The 24,497-nt window shown below is 47.9% G+C and overlaps 1 protein-coding gene across 11 annotated transcripts in view; it reads right to left on the minus strand.

The window, feature by feature from the left end:
- The window catches only part of AKAP13 (A-kinase anchoring protein 13), a 226,593-nt gene that overhangs the window by 11,695 nt on the left and 190,401 nt on the right, over positions 1-24,497 (minus strand). For 7 of the 11 annotated variants that reach the window (XM_045824926.1, XM_045824932.1, XM_045824934.1 and 4 more), the window contains 14 exons: positions 17,927-17,994; positions 15,774-15,840; positions 13,702-13,837; positions 12,248-12,360; positions 11,506-11,658; positions 10,665-10,915; positions 8,175-8,300; positions 7,943-8,060; positions 7,072-7,320; positions 4,445-4,521; positions 3,697-3,878; positions 3,496-3,578; positions 1,082-1,276; positions 264-425 (listed from right to left, as the gene is read on the minus strand). In XM_045824926.1, the coding sequence (XP_045680882.1) occupies positions 264-425; positions 1,082-1,276; positions 3,496-3,578; positions 3,697-3,878; positions 4,445-4,521; positions 7,072-7,320; positions 7,943-8,060; positions 8,175-8,300; positions 10,665-10,915; positions 11,506-11,658; positions 12,248-12,360; positions 13,702-13,837; positions 15,774-15,840; positions 17,927-17,994 (1,980 nt within the window). The remainder of the gene's footprint in view (positions 1-263; positions 426-1,081; positions 1,277-3,495; positions 3,579-3,696; positions 3,879-4,444; positions 4,522-7,071; positions 7,321-7,942; positions 8,061-8,174; positions 8,301-10,664; positions 10,916-11,505; positions 11,659-12,247; positions 12,361-13,701; positions 13,838-15,773; positions 15,841-17,926; positions 17,995-24,497) is intronic. The other 4 variants (XM_045824935.1, XM_045824928.1, XM_045824930.1 and 1 more) reach the window with 3 other exon arrangements.

The following is a 24,497-nucleotide window of genomic DNA, read 5'->3' on the forward strand; positions in this document are numbered from 1 at the left end:
TTTCTGAATCCTACAAAAAGCCAAAGGATGGGAAGCCACCTGGTGGCAGCTAAGTGATTATTAATTTTTATTGATGCAGAACAACTAGAAGCAATCAGACAAGTATTACTCCTCTGACTACAGCTTAGCTGAGATCCAGGAACGTCTTTATTACTCAAAACCAACGTGGCACTGACAGAAGTTCTTGAGTGTTTTAGCAGCTAGCTACTTAGGAGGAGAGTCGAGGACCGATTATAAAAGTACGTGGCTTCAAAGTCACTTACCTTTTGAAGCATTCATCTGATGGCTGTCGAATCCGCCGAAGGTCTCTGCCCTCCGGGGCAAGGACACGGGGCCGACCGTGCCTTCCTGCCCAGCGGGGCTGCCGACAGCCTGCCCGAGCGGGCCTCCCGGGCCCCCACTCACCAGGTTCTGAAGGATCTCCACTGCAGAAAGAAAACATGACATTTTACACATTAAAACCCCAGATCTCTCCAAGTTAAATTGTGGGGAAAAGAACGGGATGGGGGGGAGCTATAACTTAAACTTCAGCCATCAAAAAACAGGAGCAAGACTGCACTAGAGTGTCTATGAAGAGGTACCTGGCCACAAAACCATAAAGAAACGTAAGTGCCTCCTGTAAAAATCACAATATGTGTTCTTTTTTGGAGGGAGGGAGGGGAGCTTTGATGGGGGCAGGACATGTGGAAGTGTTAGGGTGTCTGCCACATTTTATTTCTTAAACTGGGTAGTGGCAGCAAGATGCTACCTGTGGCCTGGCTGGCGTAGCTCAATGGATTGAGCGTGGGCTGTGAACCAGGCATCACAGGTTCGATTCCCAGCCAGGGCACATGCCTGGGTTGCAGGCCACGGTCCCCAGCAACCGCACATTCATGTTTCTCTCTCTCTCTCTCTGTCTCCCTCCCTTCCCTCTCTAAAAATAAATAAATAAATCTTAAAAAAAAAAAGATACTACCTGCGAACCCACAAAACTGAAGTGTTGTTTTCTGTGTGTGTGCTTTGTTTTACAGTAAAAAGTAATATTCGTGTATAAACCACATTGGGAGGTGATGCAGAAGGGGCAACAATGAACAGAAATTACCCTCATTTATTGCACTTTTCATTAAAGGTCCTCCTTTGAGAGCCTCTTCTGTGTTGGCCCGGAAGAGGACTCGAGAGCTCTGAGTTGGGGAGCATTCCTCTGGCAAAGGGGTGCTGCACTCAGCCATGTCCCGGAAGATCATCTCCTTTTCTTCCAGTAAGAGCAGGATCTGCTGGTCCTTTTGCTGAAGTTGTTCTGCAGGGTGGACAGAGAAAAGGTCTTGTGATTTGACCGCAGAGACCCACGCGCCACCTTGTGGTAATTTATGGGACAGCACAGAGGATGCCAGCAGTTTTTTTTCCCCTTTATTTTTTATCACGACGGCTGAACGAAGTTTTCATTCTGTAATTTCTACCTGGTAAAAACTATCCTGGGCCCTTCTAGGCGAACATCGGAATTTCTGACAGCACACACTGCACTTCTGTCTCCACTCCCCTGCTGCCTGCTACTTTCTCACCCCCCACTTCTCTGGCTCCTGCCCATCACTACGTCCCCTCCTCCCAAGGCCGCCCGCCCTCACGGCACCTACGGACACCCTTTCGGGGCACCCTTTCCAGCAAGGAACCTACGGACACTCTTTCGGGGCACCCTTTCCAGCAAGGAACCTACGGACACCCTTTCGGGGCACCCTTTCCAGCACGGATGATCCCCCCCTCAACCTGTCTCACTGCCTCCTTTGAGGACATCTTTGGTCCCCTTCCTAAAGCCCTCTCTCAGCACAGAACTGTCACCTGCAGTGGAGCCTCTGGGGTCCCCCTGGCTCCATCTGGGCTGCTGTTTGTCCCTGACACACTTTCCTCTTGGGGATCTCCCTGCCTCCCACGGCTTCAACTACTTCATCAATTACTTCACAGGTGCTGACGGCCCACAGAAAGTGTCCCAGACCCCACCCTCCTTCGTGAGCGTCAGATCAACGTGCCCCACTGTCCGGCGGCGACCGCCACTTAGAAGCCTCGTTCTCAGCGTGTCAGAACCCTCGTCTCACTCTCGCCCTCCCACCACCTCCCTGCAGCCTGCGCCCGCTTCCTCAGGCAACGAGTCTGCGCCCTCTAGCTTACTCGAGCTGGAGTCCTGGGAGAGGTCACCTGCTCACTCTCCTTGGTCACATGGGTCCTTACCTCTTACTCGGGTCCACCCCCTCCAGCCCATTTCTCACTGAGCCTTTCCCCAGCCTCCCTATCGGTCTTTCTACTCCCAGAGGTTCCCCAACTCCCTCAAGCAAGTCTCCCAACTGGCTTCCATACTAATGAAAAGATTTAAGTTTAAATTTTGCTAAAAACAGTGTATCATTCCCTTGTTGCCTTTCAAGACCTGCTGCCTGAATCTCCCATCCCTTAGCCTCGGACCCCCCAGACAGTCCTACCCGGTCACTCCCTGGCGGACACGGGGAGGCCTTTTCCACAGCCCTTGGGCCTCGCCGTGCACTTGGTGGCCTGTCACTGACGTGCGCCTCCCTGGTGAGAGTGTGGGCTTCCCAACACAGGGCCTCTGTTTTAGGAATCTCTGCATCCCTACCACCGAGCAGTGTGCCTGGCCAGGTGCTTCCTTCACGTTAAAAGCAGTTTACCCCTGTCGTCCTCATCACAGGCCAACACAGCTGATGTAAGTCTGGCCCAGGTTTCAGTCTGTCCATCTCTCCCTGCCCCCACCCCACCCCAGAACAGAGTGTTATCGCTTTGTTCAGCGTGAAGGACTGAGTAAACTCCTTGGGTGCTTACATTTATTTGACGCTATCCAAAGCACAGTGCTTACTTCAGGACATTAAATAAGCACCGGCAAATAGATGAGCATCAGGCTCTGCTGTCTAGAAAGAGGGAGCAAAACCCGGGCTCTGCCACCAGCGGCGGCTGGGCCTGGCCTGCTCAGCCTTCCTGGGCCTCAGCTTCCTCAGCTGCAAGACGGGCATGAGAATGCTGGTCTTGCAGGGTGCTGACAAGACTACACAAAACAGTGGGGGCTTAATAAGCAGTGGTCAGGCATAATCACTGGGCACCCTCTCCCCAGACCACCTCCTAACTGACTTGTGAGTATCCAGCACCATTAACCCAGGTAACTAATGTGAAAGCAGATTAACTGGAAGATTATTTTCCTCAAGTACCTTTCTTTCCTGTTTTTGTCTTAGATGTGACCGTGATTTTTGAAAATTCTTCTGCGACAAGGGGTCCAAGAACACTGATACTGAGACAAGAGAACCAATATTCCCTCGATCTAGGGTTCAACACATTCTTACAGCTGTCTGGTACCAGGGCCGTGTCAGCTCAGACGGGGTTCTCCTTTGTTAACAGCTCTCCATCTCCCTGTCCCTGGGGGCCTGCGGGGCCGCTCCGGGACCCAGGCCCTGGGAGGAACCACAGTCTCCCGCGACAGGAGACCGTCCACGGACGAGGGCCTCAGACCCCTTCCAATGGCTTTACCTTTCAATTCCCGGGCTTTGGTGTCCAACATTTTCTTTTCTTCCTCATTTTCACTAGGGATTCCTTCATCTTCATCTCTGTTCCTAAAACAACCAAAATAAAACAGAACAAAACATTCCTAAGACATCCTTGACTCTGGGGGCTGCCCAGCAGACTCTGAAGCCACAGAGGCACGAGGAGGCCGGGCCGTGGGGTGCTTACAGGGTGTTCATCGTGTCCTGGATGATCTGGATCCAGCTGTTCCGCTCCTCTTTGGAGCTGGCGTGGACCTCCACCATCTCCGGGTCTTTCATGCCCATGCTGATCAGGAACAAGCCTTTCTCCTCATGTGCTACTTCCCTCACGATCAGCTTCTTTAAGGAAATCACCGTGGACTTCTGGTCCTGGAAAAGGGGAGAGGGTGGAAGTGAGAAACATACACGGCCTCCTAACTTCGATCTCAGGGGACACCAGACGCCTTTTAAAAGCATGTGTTCTAACAAACAGCAGCGGAAGTAGGATAATGAGAGATATCTCACGATATCACTCACATTTTATCAAACAGAAAAAGAGTTCCGTAAAGGAAATTACAGTTTATGGCCATAAAGGTTTTAGTCATGTTTTCTACACGATGAACCCTTGCACGTTCCCACAGAGTCTGGGTGGCGACGTTATCAATTAGCATGATTTATGGGGCATAACATGTGAGAAATACCCCAGTGATCGCATGCCCAAGGCTCTCAAAAGGATTGTAAGTTAACAGAAAATAATTTGGGGGTGGGGGGCGCAGACAGAAAATGTTAAGAGTATACAAGAAATCACTCAGAGGAATTTGTCCTGAGCCAGGTAATTTTGAGTGGACGGGAGGCCAAAAATACAGTGTTTCATTTACGTTCAATAGTCACCTCTAGCTGCTCTGAATACTATCCTTAATTACAATCAAGAGGAGACTGCTAACAGTTCTGCTTACCAATGACGCAAAGATGTATTTCTGGTCTTTTTCTTGAAGGAAAACCAGGATGTCAGTCAGCAGAACTGCTTGAACCTCTGTCGTGTCAGGGCAGGGAAGAGAGAACAGTGACTAGTTAGCCGTTTGGTACCACCAGGGCACTTTTATTAGTAATTCAGAGCAGAACGGGTCAGAGACAACCCTCCTCCGAGGCAGCCGTCCTATATCCGGCCACAACCCGTGTCTGGTCGTTAGAGTTTGAGAGGCACTTTGCACTGGGATCTTTACCACCAATGCCTTGTTGTGGAAAAGGGTATTTAGTTCTGGAGAGAGATATCCCACAAGGCAAGATTTGAAGCATAAACTACTCTAAGAATACAACTGAAGAGCAGGACTTGAACAGACGTTACACAGCAACACAGCCCACCAAACGCTCAGGTCACAGTACTTCTCCTCTCCCGACTGTAGCGATGGGAAAGGCGTGGGATAGCAGCCAGGGCAGCTGCCAAAAGGTGATGCAGAAGGATGTCTAAGCTAACGAGAGGTAGGCTTCACATGCCCCGGAGAACAGGAAGGGCCGCCCACCGCCCTGACTCCACAGGCTCGTGGGCACAGCGGCGTCGCGTCCAGTCAACCTCGGCCCCTCTGTGCCACGGAAAGAGCCCTCTCTGCTTCTCACGTGGAATAAAAGAAAACCCAAATGAACACCTCTAGTTGGACTGAGGGACAGAAAGAATGCCACAAACTCTTGCTCTAATTCTCTAGGAGCACAAAGTGACACCTTTCTTCCTTCCCTTAAGGACAAAGCCCGACATCTCTGGAGCTGAGGCAGCAACTGAGCTCTGAGAGCCTGGCCGCTCTGGCAAGGGGAGCCCCCACGATTCCCTGGGGAAAGCACAGAACCGACATGGACAAGCCCCTCCCCCCGGGGGGGTCAGGTCCCTCCCGCCTTTTCTACCGCTTCTGCCACCACTGGAGGCCCCACTCCACGGAACTCACTGCAAAGCCCTTAAGAAAATAGAAGCAAACAGGTCTGATTTCTAGGCAGGTCAAGTTTTTCAGCCTAGATGAGTAATTTTCCATGCACTACCATTAGTTCCATTCTTTTTTCTTTTTTTTTTTTTAAAGCTTACGTTTAAGTAACTCATGTGCCTGCCAAAAAAAAAAAAGTTCTAATATACAAGCTCCACCTTCACTGGACCCTGAGGTTGCTAGGATGGGTGCTGGGGGATCAGAGAAACCCCATCCCGTCGCAGGGCGCCCCACACAGTACTGGCTGTCCCTGGCAGGCATTCACTACGGGTGAGGAGGACGCGACACCAGCTCCCCTCCCCACTGGCGGCCTTTCAGGTCCAAAAACCGAGCGTTCCGCCGTGGGCTTGACCGCAATGTTATTCCAACAGCTGGAATCCATTAGTTTTTATTTCGGGAATGGATAAATAAAGTGCTTTGTAAAGGAAAGAGAACAAAGAGCTAGCTCTGGGTAGCAGTGGCTCTAGAAAGCTCAGCTCCTTACAGGAAGGGGCAGGTGTGGCTGAGCCCCCCTCGGTCTGCTGCAGACAGTTGCAAAGGGGCAGTGGGAGAGCGCCCCGAGCCAGGCCCTGAGGACGAAAGAGTCCTGCTGGAGAGCAGTCTCTTCATTCTGTTCCCCGCCTCTATGTGATGGTGGAGTGGGTAGGGGCGGAGGGTCCTGCTTCATTCACCTTTGAACCCGTCTGACGCCTAGACTTCACTGTGTGGTCTCAGCACGGGGAGACTCTGGCTAAGGACCCTGGGTCCTCTCTGACCACAGCGCCTGGCGCATCACTCCCACCCTGGGGGGGACAGAGGCACACACTCCGCCCCCTCAGTCTTGTGGAGGCGGAGCTGGGGGCACAGGGCCCGCCTGCTTCTGTGCACAGCGACTGAGGAAGGGGGGTACACTCTGGGCCACTGGGGAAGTCAGAGCTGCCACACAGGCCCAGAGAGTACAGGTTTGATGAAAAGAATTACTTTTTAAAAAATCAAATGTACAGATGAATTCACAAACCTCGTAGCTTCCTTAACTCGATGTAGCTGATCATTTGCAAACTAAAAACTAAAACCAAATTAAACGCAATTGTGTTTCGTGATCTCTCTTCTTTCAAGATAAAAGGCACAAATACCACCAAGTTTAATAAATGCAGCTGATGAGTTAATAACTACATTACTCCGAGGTCTCAGGAGCTGAAAGTCCCTCTGACACCTCTTTAGAGCAAGGGATGCAGAGTTCTCCTCTCGCCGACTCTGTGAACTGGCTGAAGGCGCTGATGCTTTGCCAGAGCCCCCATCCCAAACCTGCCACCCTTCCCTTGTCGGCAAACACACCTCCTTACCACCTGTGTTTCTGTGTCAATCTTTCCCCTTGCTTTGCTTCTTAAAATTTCCTTTTCCATTTGACCCGACTGCATTTCCTGGTAAACTTGCCGTATTTTATGACTTGATAAGCTACTTTAAACCAGTCCTCTCTGATGGCAGATTAAGAACAATGAAAGGAGGGCTGCTGCTGCGTGATGTCTGGATGTGGGCTCCCTAGGAACAATCTGCTGGTGGGCTTCTAACAGGAATCTCTGGATTTTGCCAGCTGCCGTCCGGCGCCCGCTCAGACTCAGAGCAAGCGTGAGCCTTACCTTTCAACCTCCCTGCCGCGTTCTTCAGAAACACGCTCCCGTCCCGCACCAGCTTCTTCCGCTTCAGGTCCTCCTTGGCAAACATCTGACCGCTCTTCATTCTCATGATCGACTTGCTGTCTGTCTTTGTGTAGATCTCATTGAGACGCATTTTCTTTTCGTAACTGGCCACTTCGCTGTCTACAGCTCCGATCACACTCTTCACCAGGCTCAAGGAGTGAGCCAGGTCTTCCTCCTCCGCTTTGTTGTCTTAGAAGGAAAGCATAATTCTGTTTTTCAGACGTGAGCAGGAGGGGGGGGATGCTACCCTCAGCCCATGGATCCAAGGGCATGTCCCCTTGCCTCGCTCAGACTTCAGTTAAACTCCAGATAAAGTCAGTTTCAGTGATACAGATAACATGCAATTACATGCTACTTTCTCAGGCAGTAGGAACCAAACATTTTTTAAGGAGAAAGAGGAGCAACCATTTATTTGTCTTTGTTTTACTAATCTTTAAATGTAACTGCCCATGAGCAGGATTAGCCAGAAGAGAAACCAGCAAGTACCGAGAAAATAAGGAACAGCAGCCGTTCTAGCACTTACGGGGAAAACTGGTGGGAATTCTCTCTTTGTCTAGTGACAAGGGAGAAGCTACTCAGGTCCCTGAACTCGGGATGGGATCAGTACATGGTTCCTTCCCTCCTTGCTATCATCCGCCCTGAGTCCGCCTACATAGTATTTCAGGTTTTCATTCAAACCAACAGTTTTCGGGTAAAACCCAGGGTCTCTTTTAGACCCACTGGAGCAGGAAAGAGCTCCTCCATAGGGTCTCTGGTGCACAGGGGCTCGGGACACCGGCACGCGGGGCTGAACGAGGAGGAGGCGGCTCACCTTTGGTGCACTGCAGTATCCTCTGGAATAGAACGGGGTACTTGGTGATGCGCTGGGTCACCAGCAGTATGCACTCTGGGATGCCGAGCCTCCTCACGACTGAGCTGCTCATCTTCTTCTGCAAGGGAGTAAACGAGCGGTCAGGAGCCACCCGAGGGCGAAGGCTCCACTAAACCCGAGGGTATGTGACGCCCCGGACAATGACGGGGATGCTCATGTTTCCCATCGATACCTTTACAAACGCCTGGAAACGCTTATCCTTGGTATACAGGTCTTTGAAGTAGTTCACGGACTGGTTGTGCTGCCCACAGAACCTGCCATATGTCTTCTTTAAGCGTTCTGCGTTCTCCCCTGAAAACTGCAGAGAGAAGGGAGCAGAAGTTAGGCCGTAACTCAGATGCTAAACTTGTATTACTGTTTTGTACAGAGTCACCAGTCTGTTTGTAAAAGCCAAGAGGGCTTCCTCAAAAATTGCTCCAAAAGACTAAAATGGTGCAGTAGCTTTAGAGGATAGTGCAGCAGTTCCTCGAGAAGCTAACTAACCAAGCAATTTCATTCCTAGAAATAACACCGTATGTCCACATGAAAACTTATATACAAATGTTCATTATTCATTATTCATAACAGCCCCAAAGTGGAAATAACCCAAATGTGCATCAAAGGATACATGGATGAATAAAATGTGGGAAGTGTGTATATATATATACACATACACATATTTATATGATGGAATATTAGCCACAACAGGAAAAGAGACACTGATTTCACACATGCTACAATACTGATGAACCCTGAAAGCATTATTCTAAATAAAAAGCCAATCACAAACCACCACATATTGTTTTATTTTATTTCTATAAAATGTCCATAACAGGCACATTCACAGAGACAGACAGCAGACTGGTGGTTGCCTAGGGCTGCGACACTTGGTGGTGGTGGGGGCATGAAAACGTTCCCAGACTGTCTGTGGTGACAGTTGCACAATTCTGTGAATATACTAAAAACCACGGAATTGTACACCTTCCAAGGGCGGGTTATATGGCATTTGAATTGTTTCCATAAAGCTGTTGTATATATTTTTATAACAACGAACACAAACATCTACGTACCGTGTACGTAAGAAATGCAAAATGTGTTCTGTGTCGTAATTGTAGTAATAGAACAAGGAAAACTCACTAGGAGGTTTTCATGAGATAGTCAGTCTTAAAAATTTCGCCTTGGTAAGCTAAGACACTAGAACAGCCGTTATAACTCAGGGTTCTGTTTCTCTCGGGGCACTCAGGACAGCCACCCTGAAATCACTCCCAGATGTGTACAATCTCAGCAGTTCCTCTGAACGTCGGCTCCCTTTGGGCAAACCAATGAGGGGCTACATGCTAAGCATCGATTCCCACTGCACTAAAACCCTCCGTGAGCAACAAGGGTTGATCCATACGGAAAACCTTGCGGGGAGCTGCTCCTCTCCCCCTTCACCCACAGAGAGGCTGGGGCAGGGAGCTCTGAGTGCGCTGCTCCCGCCGTCAGGCACGTGCCCGACAGGTGATTCGGGCCCCGGCACCCCACGGGCAGAGGTGTGCGTCCTGCCATCAAAGAACTTACTAGAGGACATGCACAGTTCCAAGGCGCTACAGACACCATGAGCCCAGGTGAGATGAGTCACCCGTGCAGGTCTGAGGGCAGAGGGATGTCTGAGGAGAAAGGTCCTTGCTCGCAGAGCTGACGAGTCCTGCCCTGAGGGCCTACTTGTTGCAGGTACCTGGGCTAAATATTTGGATTTCTTGTGTAACGTGCCTATTTTTAGTTCTAGAGCACTTGAGGCAGAGTTCTAAGGCATATTTAGCTTTGTGGTTCCAAGTAGCATTTAGTAGATGCCCAGTAAATACTGGAGAAAAAGGACAGAACGACTGAATGAGGTGAGGGGTCGGACTCCTGAACACAAGGGAAGGACAAAACTTCCCCTTCCCAGGCAACTGTTCCAGCAACTAAGCCCCTGCGTCTACACTGAGGCACAGATGCTCTGGGGGAAAGAGCTAGTCAGGTGGGATAGTATGCCCCTCAGCCTGTAAAGGTTATACTAGGAACATTAAAAAAAACTCCAAAAGTTTTAAAAAGAAACATTAAAAACTATCTATGATAAACGCATATAAAAGTATCAAAATAATTTTTAGCCAAATTGTTTTTGGAGTAAGACTCAAACCGTACCACACCTTGATGAAAATATCAGTAAGATGTATTTTATAAAATATCTTACAGAGAGAGTTCCTCATTAAATTTTCTATGCACAGGTGGCTTTCAGGTAAGTGAGGTCCTTTTGATCTGAGGCAGAAGGGAAGTAGACACTGCCAATAAACATTTTTTTGATTTGTTAAGCTACACTGTTTCTCATTGTATAGACTCTGAGGAAGAAAAACGGACTTTTATTAAGTATCTACTGTATACGCTAGGTACTTTATATATCATTTATATATGTAATATATATATTTATATACATATACATACACACATACATATGCAAACATGTGTGTGTGTATATATGAATGTGTATATATGTATATAAAAGAGCCTTAGGACAGAAATGCCACTGCCCTCACTTACAGAAAAGGAAGTGGAGGCTGGGAGAGAGAAACACCTCGCCTGAGGGCACAGACGGAGGACATGTGACAGCCCAGATGCGAATGCCTGGTGGCTGCATCCCAAAGCGCCCCTCCTCCCCATGGCTCACCTGATTTACAAGCACATCTCCTATCCTCTTGATGAGAAAGTTCTTTTCGCTTTTATCCACCAGGGATTCCTTCTTCCGCTCCAGGATCCTCTGAAAGAACTGGCTATGGATGCTGATCAGCTCATCCAAACACGGGAACAGCTTTTCCACCATCTGCTGCTCGAACAGCAGCTCCGTCATCATCCCCCGGCTGTACACATCGCTCATGATCTTGAGCGTGCGGACGTGGTGCAGCTCCGTCTGCATCAGCTCTGCCGGAGGGACAAAGCTCAGTGGTCAGGAAGACCCGGCTACTAGGATTCTCCTCCCAAGATCGCCTGCTGCTATGAAGATCCCCATCAGTCTTATGGCTTCTGAAAGCCCGACTTAACCTTTAGAACTGGGTCAATAGCTGTCTTTTCCCTAAAGTGGTCTCGTCTTCTTTTTCCTCCATTTTTCAGTGGCCAACCACAGCGATATTGGATTACATCACTCTTTAGTGATTTCCACACTGGTCTTCACTGGAATTCAAACCTTTCACAATTTCCATGTTCCTATTTCCTAGAAATGACTGTTTAGTGTCTAGTCCTTAGTGTAGTGGAGGAATTAAACTATCACAAGAGATTTCTTTGTAGGCCTGTTGCATAAATAAGCACGTGTATTAAATAAACTGTTCAATAAAATTAAGGAAAATAATTTTAAATAGAAAAAAAGGATAGAAATAAGATCACATCTCTATACATCAAAGAAGATCTCCGAGGTGCTACACACTGGGAACTGACTGGCCGAAGCCCAGTACATCACCAGACAAAACATTCCGGACAGTGCACCAAATGTCAGCAGAGCACACAAAGACTCTCACCATAGATCACTTCTTGCCGCTTCACCACGTCTTTCTTCTGCTGTTTCAGAAACTTGCTGTCCACTACCCGGCTCCAGGACTCTGCTTCCAGCTGTTTGGACTCAATCTCGAAGTCTCCCAACAGCTGTCCTTCATTCATATCTGTACCTACTCCTCAAAATATCAGAAAAACCAGTATCAGGATCGTGGTCTGTGACCTCTAAAAAGCCTATGCTGGACTTTCCTTGGTGTGATAATTTCCTAAGACACAAACACTCTCGTTAGTCCAGGAGATATGCACAGAACCATATTCTAATGTGAGAAAAGAATCATTTCCTGTTTGGGAGCGACACGCTCTACACTCCAGGCCTTGGCTGAGAGTGAGAACCATCACACAAATGAAATGTGATCAAGATGTGATTCCTCTGTGAAGGAGCAATTGGAAGGGACCCGGGAACTTTACTTGTTTAAGGGAGCAAGCTTTCAACTGTGCCAGGAGAGCCAGAACTGAAAGTCTGGGGGGGAAAGAGTTTGTACCAGCATACAACCATGTTAAAAGCAATGACATCCTTCAGTGGACAAGTATCTAACAACTGGGCAGATCTGATCACCAGTTTATTATAAAGCACATGATGCTTTACAGACAACTTAAGAGAATCTTCACAGTAAGGAAGAGGCAGATGCTATTATTCCATCAACACTTGCATTCTACGTAATGAAATAACATAATCGCTACAGAAAAAAGGCCGTAACTTCCTCTTACCCTCATCCGTAAGTGATTCTGTGGACTCATTGACCTTGACAATTTTATTTAGCGAGTCTGTGGAATGAGACAGGAATTTCCAGGTGTTCGATATGTTCTCGTCGTTGCCGACTCTGGGGACAAAGAGAAGCACGTCAAATCCATTCTGAGGAGCTGTGGTTTGACAGCTGGCAGGAGGCACCGTCACGAATGCAGACAAATTACTTAGGTCAGGAACTCAGCACTGAGAACTGACAATGAAAGGCATTCAGTATCACGGCAAACTTAAACTTTTTGAACCTTGGAATTTTTTAAATGATAGGTAGGAAGGAGAGCCCTCTCCCCCCAGACTATATACACATTACAGAGGAAAGTTCTCTTTTTGAAACTCACTGTCTAACCACTACACATCTCTTCCTGTTCTCTATATAACCATAGACTGAGTGTTCTTTTTTTTGTAAAAAAATATTAAATTTTGGGGGGTAACATTAGTTATTCTTTTCCTCTCTTGGCCCCAACTCATCAGCTAGCGAGTAGGCACCTGGTAAGTGTTTGTGATGTGACATAAAAGCAAGCCAGAGTCATTGCAACTTTAAATTGTACGTAAAGACCAACTTTACATGCAAATATTGGTAACAACTTTGAAAAGGAGGTCTTTGGATGATGATAATACAAAGACAAAAAATAAAAATACTGGAAACTTTTTTTCTCGAGGAGGAGGAAACATCAGCCAGCACAGAGGCTTCAGAAAATACAGACAAAAATAGAGTCACACCGTTTAGGTTAAGAACTCTCCTCCAGCCAAGGGTAAGAAAGACGTCAGAGGTGTTCTGAGGCCTGCAAGTCAAGCACCTTAGCCCAAAAAGCCAATGATGCCAGGTCAGCCCTGGGCTACCATGTGACAGCTGAGGCCTCCACATTCAAGGGGTCACAGCAACTTCCGCAGGGATCACAACAGGAACCTAGTGCCACTGAGTGGGTGGGAACCTCACTGTAACAACTGGCCCACTATTCACTCCCACGAAAACAACTGAAGAGGCAAGGTTGGAAAACAAATTATAACAGAAACAAACAGACCGGGTTCATCCAACCAATAGAAAAGTATGACACCTGAAATATATAAGTGGCTGCAACTAACAATTCAGAATGCAATCATCTTTGCCCCTTCTACTTCTTGTTTTGATTTAGAAATCATCCTTTTCAAATGCAGGGTCTTCAGAAGTGGGCCATCAGGGTACAAAAGTGCAGGACAACCTATCACAACATTGAAAGGGGACTCTTGTCACAAAGTGGCGACCACGACAGGGCATCACAATGTAATCCTCACACTCATCGGAATCACTCAGTTGTGTACCAGCCCATTCATTACCTTACACATTTTAAAAAATATATATCAGCAGCCTCTTTTGCCAAATACGGTTATTATGCTCCTGTCGCCTGGATGTCAGCTGTGCTCTCTCTCAGGGCCCACTCACCCAGCAATGTTCTGTATGGAGACGCTTTTGGACAGTGACACGCTCTGCTGGGACCGCCTGTGAGCAAACATGGTGGCCACAGGGGTTTCGTCCGCCAGGAGGACCGCGGATCGAGGGCGCTCCTTGGGCTGCGCAGCTGCAAAGGGAGAGAAGGCACAGATGAAGCGCCATGGAGCCGTGCGCACCAGTCCTGACTCATCTGACAAACGCCAGAGGGAGGCAAACTGCAGAAGAACGGATCTGCCCTGGGAGCGTAAAAGGGTCCAAAAACTCTGTGGAGGACAACGTGGCAAAATCCATTGAAACTGTAAATGTGTAAACACTTTGATGCAGTAATTCCATTTCAGAATATGTTTAGTCCATAGATCCCTTGTTTGTGCTCGAAATGACACATGTCCATAGTTATTCAGTGTAACATTGTTGGTAAAAGCAATTACTGGCAATGATGCAATGAGGACCAGAAGATCAATTAATAAATTATGGTACACTATGCAATGTAGTTTTAAAAAATAAGGACATCCTCCACGAATTGACACATCTTGAAGACAATATAGTAAGGGGGAAGATAAATCAAGGTGTAGAATAAAATGCAGGACAGTCATAATTTTTTTAAAGAAAAATTAATCTCATATTAATTCAATACAAAAAAACTTTAATAAAGAAAACTGAGAAAGGAAAGTATAAAACTAAAAAGAGTGATTACCGGTAGGGTGGGATGGAAACCAGTCAATGAGAATTAAGAATTGTGTGGAAACGTTATGTATGCCAACACTTACACTAAATCAAAACAAAACGAGACTGAGAGACTGGCAGGACAAAAGGACCGGCAGAGACAGCAGAGGCAGCACCCACTGGGAGCGCCTGCCAGGGCACGGCTGAGGTGCCGGTTGGATGTGCAAAGGGCCAGCCCTCCCGCCTGCTGCGGGTGGGCCCAGGGAGGTCTACGCACTGCACGAGCTCCCCGTGGTTCCTCTGCATGCTGTCTGAGAACACGGATTTTGACCAATCCCTTCAATTTACAGATGAGGAAGACGCAAGGCTTGTTTAATGCCACACAGCTCATTTGTCCTCAAACTGTGTATTTCTGCTGAACGTGACCAAAGAGGAACCCGGAGCCCTAATTTTATGCTAACGTGGTCACACTGGCATTTGCATAGGAAATTATTCTTCCTTGGTAAGCAAGCTCCTGCCCCAGACACAAACTGCATTATCGGCCCATCCCCAGGAGCCGAAGGAAATAAGACTGGGGTGGCTGTTATGACTTCACAGTATTATCAGGATGTTTCTGCCTTAATAAAGCTCCATAAAACCATTAATTTCCAATTCCAATTCTATTTAGAAGAAGGTGACACACTGAAACACCAGAAACACGCCACACTACAACATGACCAGACCCTTCCTGCAGGAAGCACACCAGGAGGATGAGATGGGGGCCTGACCCAGCGGAGGGTGCAGGCGGCTCAGAGAAACACGAATGCACTCAAGGGTGCAGGAGCAGGGGGCACAGCCTCAGCGTCAGGGCGGGGTGAGCAGATCAGAGCTGATGGAGGAAGCGACACTGGATCTTGGTGAGGACGTGGACAGGTCAGAAGGAGCGAGGGCACTACGCTGAGGAGAACTGCATGGATGAGGGCAGACGTGATCAGGCAGTATTAGAGTACTAAGGTGGAGAGGTAAGTACAAGAGGGAGCAAGCAGGATGTGTGAAAGGGATCCGTGAGGGGCTGGAGAAGCAGAATGAGGTTCAGTAGGAAAGATCTCATTTGATACATTCAAGTGTGAGGCATTACAAACAAGTATGATTGCCAACTCACTGAAGAGGAATTTTAGGATGCGCAGGGGTCAGCTGCTTAAACACACAGGACCACGGTGCTGTCTTTTAAGCTCATACACTGACTAGAAATCTTCCAAGAGAGTTTCATGGTAGAATGTTAAGATTTTGGTCAAAAAATCTGCAGCCTCCTACAACTTACCACAAAATGGGTACTCAAATCTTGATCAATAGCAAATGAATAGGATACAGGTCTTGAACCTGAGAGTGAATGAGAACTATGAGAGGGCTGAGCCACTTACGCTTGTTCCTCATGATGACCGTGGGCAGGGAAGACGTGTCCTGTGCCTGCAGGCTCCCTTTGGGCTGCTGGGAGAAAGGAAAACAAACTCGTGAAGACTGCGTTTACGATTTCTCTTCTGTCAAGCTTCAAGGAGCCTAGAGTGGGAAGACAGCCAGGTGCTCCTAACCTTCCTGCTCAGTCCCTTGCCCGTGGTCCTCAGTACCCTCCGTCCCAGCCAGTCACCCCCCACCGCCTGTCCTCTGAACCCGCCTCGCACGCCAAGGCCACACATGCGGCGTTCTTCTGCCTGGAGTCATCTTGCCCTCACAGGACTGACAGTCTTCTCTCGAGCAACCATTTATCTGTGCACTGCCTCTCTGGCAAAGCCATCCTGCTTTCTGCTTCTCCCCAAGACAGTGCCCGGAATCCCACTAGGATGCTGTGTACCCCTCCACTTAGTGGTTTCCTCATCTGTGGTCATCGTCTGCCTGCCCACCTGCCCCACCAGCATGCCGGTCCCTGAACACCTGCTGTGCCTTCTGCATTCGATTTCTCCAGTGACTAGCATGTATCAGGTGCTAAATAATTCCTATGTAAGCGCTGTTTATAGTGAGGACTTTTGTTGTAGCCTGCAACAGACTCACTTCGTGTGAGAAACCACAGCCTGCAGCAGCTAGTCTGGGATAACTCATTAGTGGAAAACAGTCACTTCCAAATAAAAATGGGACTTCCCTTTTAAGTTCTACTCTCTTATACGGGGGACACTGTATGTCACTATTTTCCTACAGAACCTAGTACACAATACATTCACAATAGGGACGGGTCTCCTCAGAGATCACATACTCAAACCCAGTTCAAACAGGCAAGATCTCATTTGATTCATTAAAGGCCAGGCAGGTAGCAAATGACAGGCAAGGTGTGGGGATGAGAAGAGAGGCCGTCTGGAAATATACTTCCCGCCTGCAGGAGGCAGCGGCCACCCGTCTCTCTGACACTTGAAGGACCCACAAGCCAGGCACCCCGCTGAGTGCTTAGGACCCATCAGTGGACCCAGGAAACACTCCTGACCGACTGCTTGGCAAGTCTGCACTTATGTTCTCATGGGGGAAGGGTCAGCCCATAAAAAAGCAAATGTAATTAATAAATACAGACTATTAAACATAGGCTCTGAGAAAGTGATTAAGAGTATAGAAAAAAAGGGAAAAAGAGCAAAGCTGAGAATTGGGAATGCTGGGTAAGGGGGAGTAAGATTTTAAATAACTACATTAACTGAAATAAAAATACTTCACGAGCCACACAGATGTATGTCCACAGGCTAAGTAAGATCCAGAACGCAGAAGTTTGCTCTTCCCCTGGTTCACTGCGCCTGCAGTGTGGTCCTCGGACTGGCAGCATCAGCACTGCCCAGGACTCACTAGCAATGCCAACCCTGGGCTCCGACCTGGAATCTGAACCTCTGACTGTGGGGCCCAGCGAGCCCGTGAGGTGGTGCCGGTGCTGGTTCAAGCACGTAAATGTGTCTGGTTACCGATGAGCATACAGCACCTGAGTGAGCATCTGTATAGGTGCAGCTGGAGGTACAGCAACAGAGACACTCTGGGGGACCAAAACACAGGCTCCCTGAAAGGTATGCCCCCAAACCCATACTCTTTTCTTAAGGGCTGCCCAAGAAGCGGTGCACCTCAGGTGCCACCACGTGGCTGACATGCCCCATCCTTGTGTCTTCTGATCAGAGCCACTGACACGGACCCGGGGGGAAGTGCTGCCAGACAGGGATCTAAGCTAACCCTCCACAGCCCACAGCCCCCAGCCCCCAGCCCCCAGTCCCCGCTGCTGGCCTCGGGGGCTCCCATGAGGCAGCGGGTGTGTGAACTGCTGGCACAGAGATCTGCAGACGCAGTGGCCAGGCGCACAAAGAGAACCCCAGAGAAAGGTATATTTAACGTGGAGAAGTTCTGAATCTATTTCCCAAAAGCCACAAATTCCCAAGTGGATTAATTAGAAAGAGAATCAATTACTTAGGAGAAAAAAAAAGATTTTTTTTTGATTAGTCTGGTCTCAAAGTTGGTACCAAATAAGTACAAAAAAACAAAACAAAACAAAAAACAACAACCCACAACCCCAACTCTCCCAGCTCCGAAGATTTTATTGCTTGAGCCAGAAATGTCTTACCTTCATCTTGACTTTTGCACAGGAGGCCAGACTTTCTCTGCAGCCTTTGTGGACAAAAGCACTACAGTCTGCAAGGAAAGCAACAAGCCCAAGGTGACATTACCGAAACAAACAGACCCCAGAGCCCGCCACCCTGCCCCGCAGCCTGTGGACCTCCGAGGGAGCTCACTCCCACGTCAGAATGCGACGGAATGGAAGCACAGATTGCAGCCTCCTTCTCGGAAGCAGGCGTGTGATGTCACTTGGAAGAGAAGGAACAAGAGCAGATGGGATTTCCGATTAACAGAGACTAGAAGTCTGGAACTTCTCAAGCAAGAAGCTGAACAGCGACCAACACTAAAACTAAAACTGAAAGTGTCTGCCACCAAAACGTAGGTCCAAGTCACAAGTAAATTCATAAACAAAGCCCCTTGACAGGGGCTATGAACCGTGTACGACTGTGTCAAAGGGAGAGCATGAACCTGAAAATCTGTTTGTGTCCTTGTGCCTGGGGTCTTACCTACCGTGAGGTTTCTGCAACCTGCCCCGAGTCCAGAGCCACAGAAGAAAGGTCATGGGAATGACCCGAAGCACCTCTGGGAGGCCTGACTCAAGAAAAAGCGGGCGACTTCCTGGATGATGAAGCAGAGACCACAATTTGCCAAGGACAACTTTATCTGAACTCTTATTTGTCACTCTCTTGGCCAGACAGGGCCAGTGACGTGGAGACCCAGCCCTGTGTGCCTCAGAAGGGTCAGCATCACACTCACTGCTGCCATGAAGTCAGGCCCCAGCGCTGAGCCAGAAGGCCAGAGGTGAAGTAGAAACCAGTCAAGTGTCTGTCTGTGGGGACACACAATGACAACTGCCTCTCCGGGGAACAGGCTCCCTGAGAAAATCAGCCAGATACCCTTCGTTAGGCAGCGCTTCCCACAGACTCAGGAAGCACCGCAGCTCCTGCCTGTGGCAGCTGCCTGCTTCTGTTCTCTTAGCTCCTACGTACGGGTGGGGTGGGGGTGACGGGAGTGGAGTGATGATGGGGGTGGAGAGGGACAACACTAGGATGGAAGCTGCCAGAGCCCAAAGGACTTCTCCCATCTCCTCCTCAGCAGTTGCTCGTCAACGCCTACTTGGCCCACAGATCTCTCCCCCAACACGACCGCTTGCTGTGCCGTGATTATCCCGGGTGCTCCTGCAGGCAGGGGCCCTTCGCCTCCCGCTGAGTCTTCAATGTGGCTCTCTGGTGCAGGGCCTGGCTCATGGCACCCATTCACTTGTCCGTTCTCCCCAAAAGCCAACTGCCCCGACACGACCTTGATTACAGTATGTGAAATATCGACGACTTTTTCAAAGGGGTACAAAAAGACCAGCTGTGAAACGAAGTTTGATTTAGGTCCTGACTCTGCTAATTAGGTCACGTGACCCTGTGCAAGGCCCTTCTCTACTGGTCTGTTTCCTCACCTGTAAAATGAAAGGCCACATTTCCCCCAAGTTCCTTCTGTCTGTGATGCTGTAAGACTCGATGCAACATCTCTTGAAGAAAGGGGTAATCTTCCCAAGTAGATCCCACCAGACTGCCCCATGAGGTTCACGATGCAGGAGGATTTTCAACCTCTAAGTCACCAGAATTATCACCAGGAAAGGCCCACCCTTTGGGGCCTGGTAACCCGAGGAGTTCTGAGTCTCCTTGTGTCAGCAGAGCGGTGGGAGAGGCGCAGGCGGGGTGAGGGTTTGTTCCGGGCCTTTTACTCCCAGGCACAGCGACAGCTCGGGTCTAGCTAGAGCCCTCTAGTTCTGGCCCATGTGAAACTCACAGTCTGGTCCTTCTGCTGATGTTAACAAGCCAAAAGAGACATCCAAGGTCACTTAGCAATGACCTCATGAGGGCCTCTCCTCTGGGGAGGCTCACTCAGGACAGCAACAAGAGGAAGAGCCTGGGAGGTTTTATCTCAGTCAATAGTCTCTTCTCGCTTCAACGACTCTCTTCTGCAGGAACAGACTGCCAGGGAGCTATACGGGTTTCTTAATATACATTTCCTTATTCTTAAAATAAATCACATTTATGACAAATTAAAACAACTTTCAATTAGGTTTTATTGTCTTACATTCCACTTACAAAAAAGCATTTTCTCTTTCATTTTAATGAAGATCGATACCATTTTAAGCACCTGTGGGCAACACAGGAAACGGTGGATTTGCTTGAAAACTTGCCACTAATTCTGATGTACACAAGTGGCCGCCCCGCACGCTGTAAGCAGAGCCTGTAGTCAGGCTGCATCTGTTTCCTTCCTCCCAAGGAGCCCCACTGTCCTACAGTGAATTAATGAACTGATGATGATTTCTGAGGGAGTGGTGCTAGTACTTTTAAACAGTCCTCAGCAATATTCAAGTTCTCAGGCCAATGTCAGAGACTTAAAACCCCAACTGATGAATCATAAAAGCAGGATTCATATTTAAAGTGTACTTCTAGTAAACAACTTTCCACACAAATTCATTTTTTTGAGACATGTCCCCAAACCCACTGCTCAGGAGAAATTTTAGTACGTTCTATAACATGGTCACAAATCTTAGGGATAAATACTTTGCATCGACATCTGCTTAATGTACTCAAGTACCTACTTGCAGACCACTCAACTTGTTCCCCAGTTGCCCGGGACTGAACTCACAGGGATGGTTTTAGTGGTGTGTGTGGGTGATTTGGAAGCTTTGGCCCCACTGACAGCAGCCAAACTCCTGAGGCTAAAACCTTATTCTCTGTTTTGGAAAACAGATCATTACCAAGAACACAAGACTTGGAGACACATTTAATACATTTTCAGCTCTCTGCCACAGACCATACCATGTTGTTAGGGAGGGCAAAGAATTATTTAGCCTCTTCTTTATTTTTTTGGAAGGAGATTTCCTAATAGCAGTAAACAACATGCTTTCATTCAAAGAGGTCTTGGCACAGAGGTTTATGGGAACAGGGCCAACCCCTAATTAGATTTCTCCCAAGTTAAAGAGCAAACAGCCCAGACTTCAATTTATTTTGTCACTATGAGGTGGCAACAAACAAAAGAAAAGAAAGGAAACCCCACAGGACTGGGACTATCGTCTATCTGTTGTGGCTTTTTTCTCTTTAACCTCTGCCACCAACCAGCTCAAGCCTTTGGTGAACTATTATATACTGTGCATTCTTTGTCTTGCAGCAGAAAAAACACAACCACCCTTTTGGAGAGACTAGCTTAAGAAAATCAGCTTTATGAGAGTTAAGACGAGTGGCCAGGCCAAAATGAACTGAAATTACAGAAGGGCATGAATACCCAAGAACTGCCCACCGAGGGAAGGATTCCCCGAGCTCTACACAGTCCGAGCTCCAAAGGAGGGGGTTTTCTGATCCCTCAGCCCACTGGTCATTGGGCCACATGCTGAAAAGTTCTGATTCTTCTGCTCACTAGACACGGATCTGAGCAGCAACCCCGACCTGGTGAAAATTCTATGATCCTTCTTAAGGACACAGGCTAAAGAATTACTTTATTTCAGGACAGAAAGATGTGACTCCTTCCTACCATTTCACACCTCACCAAGAGAACTGAAACAGCAGAGACAACAAAAACCACTGAAGTATGAGCAATTTAGATACACACGTTCCAAAGTTCTTTTTTGCAACTTCTTGTTAAACACCTTTGGGGCATGTGTGGGGCATGGCCTGGTCTGGACTGACAGTTAGATACCAAGGCATGCAAGATTTCTGGGTAACCGGTGTAATAACCACAGTGCTGATGTGCAGAGCAAGAGGAAAGCCACAAAAAAGAGCCAAATCATCTCAGCTGAAGTGCTCACACAACAGTATTTTTCAAAAGAATACTGGTAAACAAAAATTAAGCAAAATGCCAGCATGAGACAAAACATGCAGATACACTTATTTTTCCTGTCTTGCTGTGGGGCTCAGGATCATCATCAAGTTCAGATACTAGGACTTCAACCTGTGTTTTTATATTTGGTATATTTGAAAGAAAATAAATATGATTCAGTTAATTAGCACAAAATAAAAATAAAACTGCCCTCTCTGCTGAAATAAGAATTGATTTTATTGATTCAACTCTTCTTTCATCTTCCTTTTCCCTGAACAACAAACTTCTTTTCTTCAATCAATTATATATATCTTACCATCTGACATAAGGAATGTGCTTTAAGCGGTCAGAAAACACCTACCCAGAGAGCTGCCTTTCCAGGTAAAATCCAAAGCAAAACTGAAACATCACACATACTTTAAACTCATGCTTCCTACTTAGGCTGCAGCTGGTCTACTTGTTCATTTTTTTTAATCAAGACAAACAACTGTCCACAAAAGTACTCAGAAGCTGCTAACACAACAGAAAGTGAATCAACAGTCATCTTCCTATCATCTTACATCTGTTTAAAACAAACGGAACAGAACCGCCGGCCAGACCCAAAAACCCAAACATAACAGACTCCTGTGAAGGACTCTGCCAAGCACTCCGAAGACCGCACTCTGTGTGGCAGCTGGAAGGAACAGCTGACTGCTCAAGGGCAGCGTTCCCTAACTGAAGAAAGAGGAATTGGAAAGACACTCCTGTCCTTCCCCATTAAAGTGCCCCGACCCTAAAAGGACCTGCCAGGGTTCTCCTGAACTAAATTACTCGAGGTGGTCCTGAGGAGGAGCTTCTGTCTTTGTATTCACTGTCGTCCCCACACCCCCAGGAATAGGCTACAATGGACCTGTATCGGATATTGGAGGCTCTGCTCCTTGCTGTTCCTAGGCTCTGTGATCATGACTGTTTCTATCTAGTCCTCATAAGGGACTCAGCTTTTGACTCCAGTGGAGTCAATGTTGATTGGCTTTACAACATTCTATCCTATTAAATCTCTTAGCATTTGCATGCAGGAGGGTCAAGGAGAGTGACTGAAGACATTTGGAAGGAGGAGCCGATCAACACCGGCCATCACAACACATCAGCGTGATGCACACCATGTACCTGATCTTCCTAAACCAGGAGTCAAAACAGGCTGAGCGGCTGCTTGGGGTCGGAGACTCAGGGGCCAGAAAGCAGAGTTGTTAAACCAAAGGGAAGGCTAAGAGCACAAGGAAGGCAAACAACTAACTGGAGGGATGCTGCGTTTACTGAGACTCCTGGGAAGGTCCTGAACACTACAGGGGGTGGAGGGACGGGAAAAAGATTCTGAGTCCTCCAATTACTCATATTTTCCACTTCCGGCCGAGATCACAGATGGGGCTTCATGCAAATACTCACTGCAGGCTCTGTTCTTCAGGAAGCTGGAGAGAATCAGCCAATTACTTTAGTACTTTTGCTTCTTTGGGAAGATGACTATACATTCTTCCTCTCCTCTCAAGCCTCGATATTTCCCCTCTTCTTTTTTCTGAGCGGCAGGCCGAGCACACTGTTCTACTCTGCACACCTGAATGCCACTCTCCTGCATTACAGTGCAGTTGTGCTGTGTGACAAACCAATCCCATGCCACCTGCAGGTTTAATTGAGTCATTAATTGGACTAACAGCTAATATAGCCAAAGAGGGTAGGTAAAACTCAACCATTTTAACCTAGAAAAAACAAATACAGAAAAACCAACGGGTGGTCTAAGGCAAAACACACTAACATAAATGAGACAGCTCTTTCCAACCCGAATTTAAATTGAAAAGCTGCCTGGAGCTATTTATGGGGAGAGTCGTCCACTCACTATTACCATCGACCAATGGTTCCTACACCCACACACCCACTGCTCTCGACAGCACAAAGAAAACCATTCTGTAAGTCTTCCAGACAGGTTCTCCGCCTCTTCTGTCCCTAAACCTTCTCTGACATGTCAGGACCCAGAGTCGGCAGAATCACCCCCACTGATTCTTGCTCCAGAGGAGCTGTCAGCGATGGTGACAGCCACACGCACACTCTCCTCACGGCTCCGCCAGGCTGACTCTTTTCCAGGGATAATTCTGCTCCTTGTCCACTAACTTCCAGAGTCAGAGACCAGCGGACCACCAGAAAAACTTCGGAAACTATCAGTGAGCCAAGGCTTGCATTTTTTTTTTTTTTACTCATACAAACAACATATAAGGACCGTGTCAACTCAAATAACCCAAAAGTATAAAATAAAATCTTGGTCCCCTTCAATCTCTCCTCTCCTAATCCCCTTCTCCAAAGTGTTAGCAGTTTGGTATATATCCTTTTAGATAGTCTTGTATATTTACATAAACCAATGCCATTTACTTGTTTTCTACAAAGCGGAATACATACAGCATCTACGGCCTTTTCCACTCACCCACATGTCTAGGACACCTGTTTGCACCTGCAGATCCAACCCCAGTGGCTGTCAGGGTACAGTCCGCGGGCCACGTCCAGCCCGCCTCCATTTGTGAGCACAGCCACACTAGCTTCTTGTCCCGCCCATGGCTGTGTTCCTGCCACAAGCCCAAGGCCAACACACTGCTGTCAGCTCCTTCGCAAGAACGTCTGCCGACCCCTGATCCATCCTGCGCTCCTCAGAGTCAGCCCAGTGTTCCATCTGACCTAATGCATATGACCTAATGAGTAGGTCACATTTTTTCCACAGTATGAATAATGCTGCCATGAGC

The sequence above is a fragment of the Phyllostomus hastatus genome, unplaced genomic scaffold, assembly GCF_019186645.2.
Source record: "Phyllostomus hastatus isolate PE091 unplaced genomic scaffold, TTU_PhHast_1.1 phas_scaffold_555, whole genome shotgun sequence".
Classification (NCBI taxonomy): Eukaryota; Metazoa; Chordata; class Mammalia; order Chiroptera; family Phyllostomidae; genus Phyllostomus; species Phyllostomus hastatus.